The following is a 15,477-nucleotide window of genomic DNA, read 5'->3' on the forward strand; positions in this document are numbered from 1 at the left end:
GGGTATCTTTAGCCATTGCTATGGGGAGAGAAGTCAAAACCCTGTCCTGGTTCCCTGGTATGAGCCTCAGGGGTTCCCATCTGTTCTTCTGTCCTTCTCTCACTTCTGTTGACCCAGCAGGGGTCTCCCATGATGTGTGCAGGCTTTACTGGGGACACTGGCGTTCCTAGAACCTGAGCTGCCTGAGAGGTGGAAGCAGATGACTGAGTCTGTCTGTGCATCGAGGCTCAAATGACCTGGAGCCCAAACACCATTCTTTTCTATGCACATTTATTAAGCTGAGTGACAGCTGGGGATGAGCAGGGCCAAACATGTCTTTACCCCAACAGGAATGAGGGGAGGTTTTCTGGGAGTCCCCCCTAGCCTGGCTTGAAAAACAAAACAACAAAAAATACCATACTAGAACCACAGGAAGCTGCCCATTGTCCCTCTTAGTAGAGGACAGTTGCTTCCCTAGCAGCCACATCTGTGCCTTGTATCCTGGGAAGTGTCTTGTTTTGTATGATCTTTGTGTGATGCTGTGAGACTGAGACACTGGGAAAGACAGGACCAGGGTGGAACTTGGGTCTGTTGATCTCAAAGGTCTCGGCATAGCTAATACGTGGCGTGACAAGAAGCCGTGAGTTTCTTAGCCTCTGCAGACATGAAGGAAGTGTGCATGGCTCAGAGGTAGGGATGAGGCAGGCCACCTGGGCATTAGCAGGGAGGATAACGCTGGTCTCTTTCCACTCAGCATGAAGGATACAGACAGGCTGGAGTCCGAAGCTCTCAAGGGACCAATAAGTCTTGGTCCGAGGAGAACTTTTTGGTGTAGGGCCTAGGACCCAGTCGCCCTGGAGACAGTCAGAGATTGCAGGGACTATTGCGGGGAGGGCTCTTTGTGCAGAAACCACTGTCTAGATCCGGCTCAGACAGGACATACACAGCTAGGGTGACCCCTGAGCAGGTGAGCAGGTTCAAGAAGAAGAAGAAGCCCGGCTGGCTGTGGGTAGAGGTGACATGCTGCAGTGAGATAGAAGGTTTCTATGTCACACAGTCACCACTGGTCATCTGGTGATACTGGGCAAGTCGCTTAGCTGTCACGGCTGTAGTCTCCTCCAGTATAAGGTAGGAAGGCTGTAAAGGCTGAGGATGGCCAGGTGTGAAGCTACACGCCCTGTTGCTATGCATTCCTCTTTTTTGTAGGGTTTTGTCTCTATGTGTATCCACACCACTTGTGTGTCTGGTGCCTACAGAGGTCAGAAGAGGGTGTCAGATCTCCCGAGACTAGAACAGACAACTGTGAGCAGTCATGTGGGTGGTAGGACTTGAACCTGGGCCTTCTGGAAGAGCAGTGAGTACTCTTAACTGCTGAGCCGTGTGTCTAGACCCAAGATTGTTATTCTTGCTTCTGTCTACATACGAGAGCTGTGTGGTTCAGGAGGGTCAAATAACGTACCCAGGGTCCCAAGCCAACTCGTCACAGCATTTTACCACCGTTGCCTAAGCTGTAGATATGGTTTCTCTGCTGGCCACTGCCAAGGCTGGTTTTATGTGCTGTGATTTCAGTGCTGGGTGAGGAAGAAAAGGAGTCTAAGCCCACCCTGGAGGCCCAGAAGCAGCTCAGTCAAGCTCAATTCTTTAACCCCTTTCCTTATACCTACCCTCCTGGCAACACTTAACAGTCTGCAGAACCCTTTCTCCACAACATCCAGTGGCTCTCCTTTCCATAGGTGTGAGTCCTGAAGCAAGAGAAATAAGTGCTTCTTCACGCAGGACCACACAGGTGTGAGGACCACATAGGTGTGAGGACCACACAGGTCTGGAACAGCAGTATTAGTCTGCAGCCCTCTGCAGTTGCCTTCAGAGCACTCTGGGATGAACAGACTCTGACTTTACTAGTTATTTGTGCGTGTGCATGTGTGTGTATGTGTGTGTGTGTGTATGTGTGTGTATGTGTTTGTGTACATGTGTGTATGCATGTGTTCATATTCATGTGAGTGTGTATGCGTGCATGTGTATGTGTGTGTGTTCCTATTCAAAAAGCAGAATAATTTTTGTAATCAAAAGATGTATTAATGATTAAAATGTCAAAAGTCTCTGTGCATAAACCAAAGGATTGGTGTTGAGGTTAACACTGATCCTCCCAGGAGCTGGGTATGACTCCTGCTTGCTGGGTGTGGGCTTCTTACTATAGCCGCTATCCTACCTACAAAAGCCTCTATCCTACCTACAATAGCCTCTATCCTACCTACAATAGCCTCTGTCCTACCTACAGTAGCCTCTATCCTACCTACAATAGCCTCCCTTCAGAGAAGGTAGAAAGTGAGGAAAGAGTTAAGTTCACAGGGGAAACCGGACAGCACCTCAGACAATGGCCAACACCAGCAAGTGACAAGTTGTGTTCACAGGAAACACCTTGGTGCCACCTGATGAGGACTTGACCTCTCTACATCATCTTCCTCCTGAAAACCCCAAACCCAGAGCCCTAGGCTAGTCCTAAAGAAAACCTCAGCCTTGGGCTATAGAGCAAAATGGGATTGGGGAAGAGGAAAGGAAAGGAGAGGAGAGGAGACAAGGGGAGAGGGGAGTGAAGGGGAAAGGGGAGGGGAGGGAAGAGGGGAGGAGAGAGGGGAGGGAAAGAGAGGGGAGGGGAAAGTAGAGAGGAAGAGGATTAGTGGTATCAAATACCCAAAGTTGTCTGGATTGTAGTAACAAGGAATTTTGTCTTGACAGAGAAAGAACCCAGGTGAAAACTGAGGAATTACGAATCAGGTATGGACTTGGGTTAATCATAATAATGACATGATGAGCTCATTTACTGCAACAAAGTAATAATAGGAAATCTGAGGGGTGTATGCACTATTGTCATAAATAGTCTTTCTGGAAACCTAAAAGTGCAGGTTTTTCATGTTTGTTTTTAATGAAACAGGGTCTTTCCATATAGCCTTAGGTGGTCTGGAATTCAGTATGTAGACCAGGCAGGCTTCAAACTCAAAGATTTGCTGCCTCTGCTGGGATGAGTCATGTGCCATCATGCCCAACCAGAATGCAGAGCTTTTGTTATTTGTCTTAATCAAAAGAGTTTTTTAGAACGGTGAAAAGTTTGCCTGGCTGCTCCTGACCAGCCTGTAAGCCCTTTTCTAGAGAAAACATCTGCTTCCTTGTTGGAATACTCCAGAGGGGGAAGTATGGGCTAGTGCTCTGCTGTGGAGGCCATGGCCAGTGGCCAGGTCCCATTCTTGGTCTCTGCCAGTTTCTAACTGTGGAACCCAGCCCCCAGATTATTTTCGTTTGGCATAGAAGGAAAAACTTTCCAGTTGGGAACTTATTTTCTTCTAACCCTGCCACCTTCCTCCCCCATTCCTTGGTTCCACAGTCGTGTATCTCTCTCTTTGATCCATCTCGTTGCTCCACTCACTAAGTAGTTAAATAGCTTTTTTGGTACTCAGGATACCTCTGTAGTAATCTGCATTAGTTACTTTTCTCGTTCGATTCACCAGGGGAAGGCGCAGCAGCAGCTTGAGGCAGCAGGAGTTTACAGCAGTAGGCACACTGGGTCTGCAGTCAGGTAATGGAGGGGTGTCTGCGCTCAGTGTGCCCTCCTTTTCATTCAATTTGGGGTGCCCTTTCGTTGGACGCAGCTCTTCAACTTCAGGTGGCTTTCTCTTTCCCAGTTAAGAGTCTATGAATACCCAGAGGTGTCTTTTGTGTGATTACAAACATGATTACCAGGCTGGAGAGATGGTTCAGTGGTTAAGAGCACTGGCTGTTCTTCCAGAGGTCCTGAGATCAATTCCCAGCAACCTGACTCACAACCATCTGTAATGAGATCTGGTGCCCTCTTCTGGCCTGCAGGGATACACATGGGCATACATGCAGGTAGAACACTGAACACACAATAAATCTTTAAAACACACACACACACACACACACACACACACAAGGCTGGAAGAGATGGCTCAGAGGTTAAGAGCACTGACTGCTTTTCCAGAGGTCCTGAGTTCAATTCCCAGCAACTACATGGTGGCTCACAACCATCTATAATGAGACCTGGTGCCCTCTTTTGACCTGCAGGCAGAACAATGTACACATAATACATAAATCTTTTTAAAAAATTAAAAAAGAGAGAGAGAAAGAAAGAAACCCTGTCTCAAAAAAATATCATGATTACCTGAGGGAGATTTCCTCTTTGACAAAGGGCATGTCATGCATGATTTTCTACCCTTGGTTATTGATACAACTGGAAGATAGACATCACGTGAGAACAGTTTGCTCTCTCCTGCTCTGCTTTATGCCGTATTACACAGAACACAGTGTGTAGGCATTACCACCATAACCACTGTAGCCAGTCCTGCTGGCAGGCCCTGGGTTGCTCTCATTCCCTCCTGAAGACACTGCCATGGACAGCCTTGTACATCCGGTGGGAGCAGGTTTCTGCGGGCAGAGGCACTGGGAAGCAGAAGAGGACCCAGACAGGGATGTGTCTTACTTGCCTCTAGCCTGGCCTAGCCCTCCTCCCCATAGTTGTTTCTTCCTCCTGCTTCTTCCTCTCCTGGTATCTCCAGAGAGGAAGAGCCAGACCTCGCTGCCCTGCAGGCCTGAGTATCAACTCATGCTGGGAAGGGGGAGAGGGTGCCTTGGAAAGGAGGATCTTGGGGATTTGGGACCTGGGACCAGGACTGTCCCTGGACTGCAGCCACTGGGAGAGCATACTCCGAGAGCTCTGGAAGGGGACAAAGACCTGGGGAACAGGGACAGCCTGAGGAGGATGGGGTGCTGGGGGAGGGGGAGGGGCAGCACCCAACAGCTCCGGCACTGACTTGCCTGGAACGCCCAGCATGGGGGGCTGATCGGGGCACAGTGTGTGGCAGGCAGTGGCGAGGAAGGGACTGACCAAGCTGGTGGTGGCAGTCACAAAGTGGTCCAGAACACCCCCTTCCTGCGGGGACTCAGCAAAAGGGAGGCTCAGGGTAGCTTGCAGCCTTTCTAGGAGGGATGGGGCAGACTGGGCCTGGGCCTGGGCCACAAGCTGGGCCAAGGCTGGCCACTCTGGCTGGTACTGCAGGCTGAGCTGCTTCGCCTGGGGCCGCCTCAGCAGCTGCCGGATCTTCCGCACCGTGTCGAAACTGTCGGTCAGAACGGCCCACTCTAAGGCTGTCCTGCCACAGACGGGATCCACTGAACTCAGGTCAGCACCTGCGAGTGGACCGACCCGTGTGACAGGGATTAGGGAGCTGCAGTTTGTACAGGGCACATTCTTCAGCAGCAAGGCTGGCTTGGGCTTCAGCCTTTTGTGTAAGAGACAGGAAGCCACCAAAGTCAGGACAGGGAGACCTGCAGAGAGCTCGTGGGGTCTCCAGCAGGCTCATAGGGCCGTCTAAGCAGAGTGGAGCACAGGCTGCTCAAGCCACAGCTGCCTGGGGAGGTGTGCTCGGTCATTTCACCCTCCCACTTTATTTCTTCTGGGGCCAGAGAGACACAGTCACTTGAAAAGAGAAAGACATGGGGTCCCCTTCCTTCCCTGCTAAACCCACTGGGGTTGAGAAGGGAAAAGCCTCCTCAGAGAGACCAGCAGAGGGCATCCACAGCCACCTGAGGGGGAATAGAAAGGGTCTCCACAGACAGAGTGCTCCCGCAACAAAGGCTCCAGCCACAACCAGGCACTGCCTGAGGGCTGGAATCTGTCCGCACTGCGGCCCCATGGTGGCAGCCTTCACCAGGCTGTGGCCATATTTCTCCACCTGGGTCTCAGGTAGAGACCAGGACTAGAACTCAAGATTCCAGTTTAAGGTGCCGCGCGCGCCCTACACCTTTCCCCATCTTAGGTCTGCATTCTTTGCTGGGACCTCCATAAACAGCTATGGCCAGCCAGGCTTGCACACTGTGCAAAGGCGATAGCGTGCCCCCCCTCCATTGAGTTTGCCTGGATCTGTGTTCTATCCCCCCTCTCTTGCTGCAGCTAAATGGTATCTGGTGGGTGGTCACAGAGGACGCGGAGCCGCACACCTGCCATGAGGAGGGCAGCCACACACTCGGAGCGGTCTCGAATGGCAGCCTTCATCAGAGCTGTGAGCCCCCGCTGGTCCCTGCGCTCCAGGTCCAGACCAGCAAAGTAGTTGAGCAGGAGAGTCACCAGTGGCAGGTGACCTGCACAGAAAGGACCAGACAATGGGACAATAAAGCTTGGCCAGAGAGACTCTTGTACAAAGTTTGGGGCTGTGGCCCTGATGGCTGAGAGCAGGGGTGAGGTGGGGTGGGGGGATGAGGGTGGGAGTGCTGGTGGGGATAGGTCTTGCACCTGCTTGAGCAGCCAGCATGAGGGCCGTGTTTCCGTCTTTGTCCTGCTGATTCACATCCAGGAACGGACAGCAGCTGAGAAGGGCCACAATGGCACCAAACCCACGGTAACACGCAACCATGAGGCCTGTCTGCGGACAGACAAGCTTGGACCCCACTTTCCACTAAGTTCTCCTTAGCACCCACTCCCCCTGCCATCTAAATCTGCACCTTCCCAGTCCCTGTGCCAACACCCCCCCCCCACGGTTCTCACCCATCTAAAGAGTGGGAGCGGCCTCTGGAACTCTTTGGGGAGCCAGACAGGGAAGTTGCAGTGGGGGAGGGGGCTGAGCTGTTCCCAGCTGCCCTGCTAAGTCCTTGGGCATCTCACCCTCCCATTGCTATCCACTTGGGAAGCCTCCTCTGGGGATACCCCGGCATCCAGCCTGGCTTGGAGCTCAGCAGGGTCATTGTGGACACAGGCCCAAAACAGGTTCTTCAGATTGCAGAGAGGGGTAGGGGTCTCCTTGCTGGGGCAGGACATTGTCTCAGACATGTCCAACCATTCCCGGGTCAATGGTGGCTCCTCTGCTTCCAGTCTGGGGCAGAAAGGTGAGTCCCTCTTCAGTCGGCTGGCAGCTGTGACAGAATGTAGAGGGACAGTTTCTCCTGCCATCCTGGGCAGATGTCCCTGCAGCTGCACCTGTCACTCTGGGGAAAAGCCTTCATCCTGATGGGTGTCTCGCCCCCGACTGGACACAAGACAGGCAGCCAAGGCTTCTTACTGTAGGTCAGGTTCCCAAGGAGGCTCATGACTGGGGTTATCATTTTCCCCTCCCCCAGCCTTACCTGGAGTTCTAGGGTCTTCAAAAGACCATCACGGCAGGCAGAGCTGTGGCTCGGAGCACCCTTGCATATCCAAAAACACACTAGCCCTTCAATGGAATTGCCAAGAGACTGTCACCAGGAAACAGGGCAGGTGACAGATGGCAGTTCCTGAAGAAAGCTGCCATAAACACATTGGTGCTGAGCTGGGTCAAGCGGGTTAGGAAGGGATTGGGGGCCTGGAAGGGGCGGTTGTCCTGTCTGCCGCTGCCCCTTCCCGGCTCTAAGATCCCACTAGACCTGGCTGGTGGTGACTTCTCCAGGGCCACAGCAGAGTGGATCCACCTGGGCTAATTGTTCTCACCTTCATCATGGACGTTAGCTGCTCTTGAAGCGGTTTGCAGAGGAAGCATTCTAAGGGTCTGTGATTCCCTCCACTTCAGTGGAGTTGATTTGGGGAAGAGGCCACAGTTGTGGTGTGGGGGAAGACAGGAGTATTAAGTAAGCATGAATAGGGAGGTGGGCCCCAGGATTTACTCAAGGAAATCAAAACATAAAGGATCGTCAGAAGGCTGGAGAAGTGGCTCAGAAGTTAAGAGCACTCTTCCAAGAGGCTGTGGTTCAGGTCCTAGCACCTAGTGGGCAGCTTGTAGGTGTCTGTAACTCCAGTGCCTGGAATCTAATGTCCTCTTCTGGTTTCTGTAGGTAACTGCACTCACAGGCTTACACACTACCAAAATACCTATAGGGAGAAACATTAAAATAAAAATAAGTTTTAAAAAAGAAATTTCGCCGGGCGGTGGTGGCGCACGCCTTCAATTCCAGCACTCAGGAGGCAGAGGCAAATGGATCTCTGTGAATTTGAGGCCAGCCTGGTCTACAAGAGCAAGTTCCAGGGCAGCCTCCAAAATAATACAGAGAAACCCTGTCTTGAAAAAACAAAACAAAAAACAAAAAAAAAGAAAGAAATTTCAAATTAGGGTTATAGAAATTATGATGTGTTAAATCTAATGGATCACATTTGAAATGGTAAGTAAAACATGACATATTTAAATGACGTTAAAGTAATAATAGATCTGTACTGTCGTTTTTGGAATTAATAAGTTGAATGACTTAGAGCTCAGACTGTAGCACTCTCCACACTGGGGGACTTTGCTTTCTGGCTTCATATTGTTTTCCCCTGACATTTGGTTCCTGCAACTTTCTCCTCCTCTCTTTACCCGTTGGGGCTAATATAATAATCATAGAACATATACATTTTATTTAAAATGTGATTTATGGGCTGGGCGGTGGTGGCACATGCCTTTAATCCCAGCACTCGGGAGGCAGAAACAGGTAGATCTCTAAGGCCAGCCTGGTCTACAGAGTGAGTTCCAGGACAGGCTCCAAAGTTACAAAGAAACCCTGTCTCAAATAAAAAACAAAACAAAACAAAACAAAAAATGTGATTTGTGTTTGTTATTGTTTGATTTCTTGTATTTGCTTTATTGGTCTTTTGTTTGTCTTGAGAAAGTCTCTTATGTAGCCCAGGCTGGCCTTAAGTTTACTGAGATCCACCTGCCTCTGCCTTCCAAGTGCTGGAATTAAAGGCATGCGCCACCGCCTAGCGATTTAAACAGGTTTCTAATTATGCTAGATCACTTCTTGTTTGTTTTTCACCCTACCCTGTGATTTAAAGACCTGTCCTCGTGAGGTTTCGTGCAATTAGGAGCTTGAAGGGGGGTGGCGGTGGGACTGACCTGGATGGTGGGGCTTCTGTCTGGGGTGGTCCCTGTTTGGGCCTTGATCCAAAGCTCCTGTGGTCGTTCTCCCAAACTGCTAAGTCAGCACTTCCCAGCCTCCCGGAGCTGTGTTGGTAAATTTGGAGCAGAGTTATGTAGCACAGGACACCGGCTTTCTGAGACAGACCGTGGCAGCACAGGCGGGCGCTGCGAGCAGCTCCCTGATTTGCCAGCTTCCTGTAGTACCCACTGTGGATTTCTCAATCACTTTTGGGCAGAGGTCATGTGACTGCCCAAGTTGGCGGGTGTTTCAGACCTGCAGCCGGCGTTTCCAGCCCTTTCTGCTTGAACTAGCCAGTTGTATTTTTGCTGTCTGTCACTGCACTCTAACGGATACGGGTGGCTTAGCAAAGAGAGTTTTATTTTTCACAGGAAAAAAATATTCAGGAATAGCAAGCTGTTGGCATTGGATAAGGGAACTGATGGTGCCGGAGCCTTGTCTGGAATTCTCCTACTTTTCTCTTAGTCACAATATGGCTGCTCTACCCCAAAGCATCAGAGTGAAATGTGGTGAATGTGGAATTCTATGCAGTACTTAGCAGATGTCTATGAGATTGTAGGCCAGACATCTCTGCCACGTCTCCTAGCCATAGCTTCCTTTTTCTCCAGTCACCTCTGAGCTGTGTCTGATTGCGTAATGAAGGCTTGGCGGGGGAACTGCCAGCAGAAATATAGTGGATGGGAACTCTTTGCTATCTTGATACAAGACATCAGGGGGCGTCTTTATCCTGCCCCCACTCTCCCCATGTCTTCCTTCTCACTTAGCTTTCCTGTTCCTCCAGAGGTGGGTTAAGGAAGGTACCCTTTGGCTCGAAGTTCTAGGGCACAATTCATCACAGCGGAATCTGGAAGCAGGACGGTGAGTGGCTGGTCACACTGAGTCTGCCGCAGGAAGCCAAGAAGGGTGACCGCTCACATGTGCCTTGTTTTCTCCTCTTTATTTGGTTCAAGACCCCCAGCACAGGGGATGAGGATACACGTAGTGAAGATGAGTCTTCCACACAACTAATGTGCCTTAGACAATCCCTCCTAGCAGGTCTTTAGGCACATCTCCTGTGAGTCTAGAGCCTGTGAAGTTGGTAATATTAATCCTCACCGTGCCCTGGGTGGCTGGCAGCTTCTTGCTGATTGCAAACAATGTTCCAGTGGACACCCTTGGATTCATCTAACTCTGGATGTGCTGGTCCTTGGAGCACACACCAGCTTATGGACCAGATCTTGCGATGCTGTTCTGCTTTTCAAGGTTCCCACCTGCAATGACTTCCCTCTATACCCCCAAAGACTCGAACTGTTCACTTCACATTTCCATCGATGTGACAGACTGAACTAAGCATCCACATCCCCATTTGATGTGGAATGTCTTGTTATCTCCAAGATGAGGCTCTCTCCTCCCATCTGACAATCACTGTTGCTACCACTGCTGGGATTTGCCTACTTGTGGTCTTTGCCAGCATGAGTGTGGGGGGCATGGTTCGTGTTCCCACTGATTCTTTGAAAATTCTTTTAATTTCACAGACAATAAATCTTTTAGATGTGACTACCATACTATAATCCAACAGTGACCTCCATTTAAAGAAAGTCTGAGTTTTGATATGGTTAAACTCTTCAAAAATTCTCCTTATACTTTTTGTTTTAGTATCTTGTCTAAGGAAATTTTACTCTTACAAAAGATCTTCATTCTTTCATCTTTGCCTGCTACACATCTATTCGAGGATTAATATGTAGAATCTATAAAGAACTCAACAATTAAATACACAAAATCTGAGTCAACCAATCAGTAGGTGGGTGAATAAATTCATGGGCAGTTCTCAAAAGAAAACCACAAATGGTCAAAAATACATGGGAAAATATTCTGACACCCTCAGCCATCAGAGAAATTTGAGCTAAACCTACACCTCACTCCTGTCAGAACAGCAGAGGCAGGTGGATCCCTGAGTGCGAGGCCAGCTTGGTCTACAGAGTGAGTTCCAGGACAGCCAAGGCTATATAGAAAAACCCTGTCTTGAAAAACAGAAAACAAGAAAGAAAGAAAATAAGTACGTAAATAACAATAAATACTAGCCAGATGTGAGAAAGAGGACCCTCATTCACAGCTATGGGAATGTGAATTAGTGTAGTCATTATGGTGAACAAATATGTGGGTTCCTAAAAAACAAAACACAACAAAACAAAACCCTAAGACTGAAACACTCACAGAACCCAGCTACACCGCTCCTGGGCACATATCAGAGTCAGAATGCCTAGAGACCCATGTTTACCGGGAAGCTGTTCACAATGGCCAAGATATGAAGCCAGCCTTGATGTCCATCACAGATGAATGGATAAAGCAAATGTGGTTCACATTCACGATGGAGTTTTACTCAGCCATAAAGAAAGAAATTATGTTAATTTGGGAAAATGGACGCAACTGAGACTATGTTAAGTGAAATAACCCAGATTTAGACAACTATCAGGTGTTTCTTTTTCCTCATGTGTGGAATCTATAGTCAATAAAGATTACATGAAATGAGGGCTGGAGAGATGGCTCAGAGGTTAAGAGCACTAGCTGCTCTTCCAGAGGTCCTAAGTTCAATTCCCAGCACCCACATGGCAACTCACAATTGTCTGAACTTCAGATCGAGCACCCTCACACAGACAGACATACATGCAGGCAAAACACCAATGCACATAAAAATAAAAGTAAATAAGTCCTTTAAAAAAAAAGAAAGAAACATTTACTCCCAGGACCCAGTCCAGGGATTCTTGGGGTAGATAGGGGCACAGCCTGCGCAGTAGGATTTCCAAATTCTCCCTGAGTGGTTCTAACAGAGGCTACGGTTGGGGCCCCTGCCCAGAACAGCGCTCATTAAACTGGGCTGGGAGACGGGAGTGAAAAGTCGGCTTCATTGTTTGTGTTTTAAATTTGGGTAACGTTGAGTTGGTGGCTAATGGTTAAAAAGAGAAAAGATTCAGAATGATTCTCTTACGTCTTCCTCCTCGCCTCTGCTCGCCAACCTCTCTGGCAGCACATGGAGTTTGTCATTCCTTCATTCCTTTGTATCATCTAGTTCATTCATCCGGTTTTTATTTGTTTATATTTTTCCATTTCTGGGGTTGGAGGTTAAACCCAGGGCCTCATGCATGCTGAGCATACTTGGTCCAGCTAAACCACACTGCCTGCATGTTCATTGAAAACCACGTGGCATATGCCTTAAATCCCAGCAGGTGGATTTCTGTGAGTTCAAGGCCTCCTGGCCAACAGAGTGAGTTTTTTGAAGCCCTGTCTCAAAAAAACAAAAACATGAAAAGAAAGACAGACAGAAAACCACAACTCTTTGCTCTTCTCAATGCTAGCTATCATTAATCATGTCCTTGGTTCTTTTTCTCACCTTGGACATCTGCCACCTTTGTCCGGTGGTGTTACCCATCCAGCAGACAGGAACTCCCTGCCCATTTCTCCTAGGCCTGAAGAGGATTGAGTGCATGCAAGTGGACAAGGGAACTTCAGCCTGGGCTGAGATGCTTCGGGGACACGTACCTAATGAAAGGACATTTGCTTTTTATTTCTGTTCCATGGGATCGACAACCCCTGCCTCCAGGAAGCATCCTGTTTCTGTAAGGCCACGTTCAGCCACCAGGGGGCAGGGGTGAGCAGGACTTGTCAGTGCCTTCCAGATCAGCGGCAGAGGGCCCTGAGGTTGGCAAGGTGCACCGGAGGAGGGTGGTGGTCGTCCATCTTTGCCCTAAAGCACAAAGATCAAGTGAGTTATTTCCATGAATCAGATTTAGCCAGCCTAGCTGTATACCTAGAGGTTGGTGTCAACTATGTCCTGTCCAGGTTTCCTTCCTCAGTCAAGTGGCATGCTGGCCATGCCCCTACCAGAGATGGGTGGGGTTGCTGGTCAGTGGGTAAATGGATAACACTCCAGGCCATGCGTGTTCATTTCAACCAGTTACGGTGTTTCTGTATGGTGGCTTGGGAGGATCCAGAGTGTATGAGTGGCTGGGCAGTGGTGGCACCCACTTTTAACCCCAGCACTCAGGAGGCAGAGGCAGGCGGATCTCGGTGAGTTCAGGTCAGCCTGGTCTACAGAATGAGTTCCAGGACAGCTATCAAAGCCACAAAGCTATTCTTTCCGTTGGGAGTTCACTTTACTTTCCACGCCAGATTTTTGTTTTCGAGAATGCCATCATATATTGAGAAAAAAAAAAGCCACCGAGGGCCAGGGTCGATCCTTGTCATGTCTGTGATTCCCAGCTCTCAGAAGGCTGAAGCAGGAGGGCTGCTGTGAGTTCAAAGATGCCTGGGTTACAGAGGGAGATGACTTCTCCTTCTTCATCTTCCTCTCTCTTTGATTTTAATTTAAAAGATTTTTTAGATTTATTGACTGTTTTATGTGCATGAGTGTTCTACCTGCATGTATATGTGTGTACCTCATGTGTGTCTGCTGTCTGTGGAGCTGGACAGCTGTGAGTCATTATGCAGGTGCTCGGAACCAAACTCAGATACTCTGAAAGAGCACCATGTGCTCCTAACCACTGAGCCATGTCTTCAGCCCTAAGACTCTGTCTCTTTAAAAACAAATGTGTGTGTGTGTGTGTGTGCACGTGCGCTCCACATGTATGTGTGGGTACCTATGGAAGTCAGAGAGGGTGTTGGATCCCCTGGAGTTACAGGTGTGAGCAACCCAACATGGGTGGTGGCATTGGAACTTGGGCTCTCTGAAAAAGCAGCAGGTGCTCTTAACGGCTAAACTACCCCTCTGCTACTGTCTCACATACTTTCCAAAACCAGGCTGGGAGGGTAGCTCCATGGCACAGTACTTGCTCAGTAAGTATAACACCCTGGGTTCCATCCCCAACCTGAGAGAGAGAGAGAGAGAGAGAGAGAGAGAGAGAGAGAGAGAGAGAGAGAGAGAGAGAGAGAGTTCAGTGTCTTCTTTCTCGTTACCCCCATTTCTCTGACATCTCTCACCACACTGACTCTTTCTACCTCTCTAACCATTCTAATCTCCCCGGAGGAGGCTTGCCTGTCTGCACCCTTCCTCTGGCCTGGGATGCTCTCAAGTGTCTGCCTGTGGGATTCAATCAAAAGAGGAAGAGGATGCTTGGGGACTGTAGAAGGTGCCGAGGAAGCAGTTGAGTGTGGTTTTGGAACACAGGCTCCATCAAACAACCAAACTTGTCTTTTTCTCTCTTCCAAGGACTTTTCCCAGGGGCAGCCCATAGTCAGACTTGATGTCACCAGTCAGTACAAAAATGGTCTCACACAGTTTAAATATTAGGCAAAGGATGGGACCCAGCAGGGCGGGGCAGAGAATGGAGGAGATGGCCTCTGACCCCAGCTCTGGCCCCTTCTGGGGGTCCAGTGTGATCTGCCATAGGTCATGCCCCCTACTCCCCAACCGTGATCTACATCACAATGCCGACAGCTCATAACTCAGAGCTGGCAGGGAAGTCTGGGATTGATTTAGGGCTGGCTCTGATCAGCTCACCCTCCATGGACGATGGCCCTGGGGTGTGGACAGGAACAAGGGTCATGGGTGAAGTTCAGGGAGGAAAGGTCCTCACCACCACTGTGACAAGCGCTTCGGCACTCCTCATGGACCAGACACTTTCCAGGCTCTCCCGATCCTCTGATTGGCTCAAGCCCAAGCTGGTGAGCAGTCTCGGGCAGTATCTTCAGTACCAGGGATCTTATGAAGCAAGCCCAAGCTGGTGGGCAGTCTCGGGCAGTGTCTTCAGTACCAGGGATCTTATGAAGCAAAAGGACTCATTGCCCACCAAAAGAGCAGTCAAGAGATCCTTTAACCCCTTCACAGGGCCAACAACCTCACTTAGACTGAGCTGCTGGGTCCCCAGCATGAGTGCCAGACACTGCAGCTCCTTCCCTTAAGCAGGCAGAGCAGAGACCATTCTTCTGTGACATCTATAGAGAATGTTGACTGGATACAAAGTATCAGAGGCCAGTCACCCAGATATATAGTAAACCATGGTGTAATAAGTAAAGAAAGGTATATAAAAATAGGGAAAGATAAAAGCCCAGAGGCAAAAGGTAGATGGGATCATTTAAGCTAAGAAAGGCTGGCTAGAAACAAGCCAAGCTAAGGCCAGGCATCCATAAGAAAGAATAAGCCTCCTTTATTTGGGAGCTGGGTAGTAGGAACCCCCCAAGAAAGAGTAAGAGTAAAAACTAAAAAACCAACAACATTCACTCTTAACTGCTGAGTCATCTCTTCAGCTCATAGCAAGTGACTATTAAATTTCTATTCTTGGTGCTGGGCTCAGCAGTTAAGAGCACTGGTTGTTCTTCCGAAGACCTGGGTTCGACTCTCAGCAAGCACATGGTGGCTTACAACCATTTCTAACTCCAGTTCCAGGGAATCTGATGCCCTCTTCTGGCCTCTGTGGGCACCAGGCATACACATGTGATGCACAGACATACATGTAGACAAAACACCCACATACATAAAATAAAAGTAAATTAATTAAAATAAAATAAAAATCAACCCCAAAAGTCCCTCTCTTTTTTTTGTAAGAAAATAATTTTATGAACAACTAGGGAGCTGGCAATTATTAATCTATATTAAGTAGCCTTTACATTTTCAGAAATTCACACCTTTGTGTTTCTTTT

General features: G+C 49.0%; 1 protein-coding gene across 1 annotated transcript; it reads right to left on the reverse strand.

The window, feature by feature from the left end:
* Positions 1-4,044: 4,044 nt before the first annotated feature.
* On the reverse strand, positions 4,045-15,217 carry Ankrd33 (ankyrin repeat domain 33). Its single transcript, XM_040753780.1, is given in 7 exon segments — positions 4,045-4,501; positions 4,503-5,178; positions 5,989-6,129; positions 6,281-6,410; positions 6,650-6,897; positions 7,448-7,825; positions 8,823-15,217. Coding segments are annotated over 6 exon segments (1,278 nt in total). The 5' UTR covers positions 7,497-7,825; positions 8,823-15,217; the 3' UTR covers positions 4,045-4,467.
* Between the last annotated feature and the right edge of the window lie 260 nt (positions 15,218-15,477).

The sequence above is a fragment of the Mesocricetus auratus genome, unplaced genomic scaffold (genome assembly GCF_017639785.1).
Source record: "Mesocricetus auratus isolate SY011 unplaced genomic scaffold, BCM_Maur_2.0 Super-Scaffold_100010, whole genome shotgun sequence".
NCBI lineage: Eukaryota > Metazoa > Chordata > Mammalia > Rodentia > Cricetidae > Mesocricetus > Mesocricetus auratus.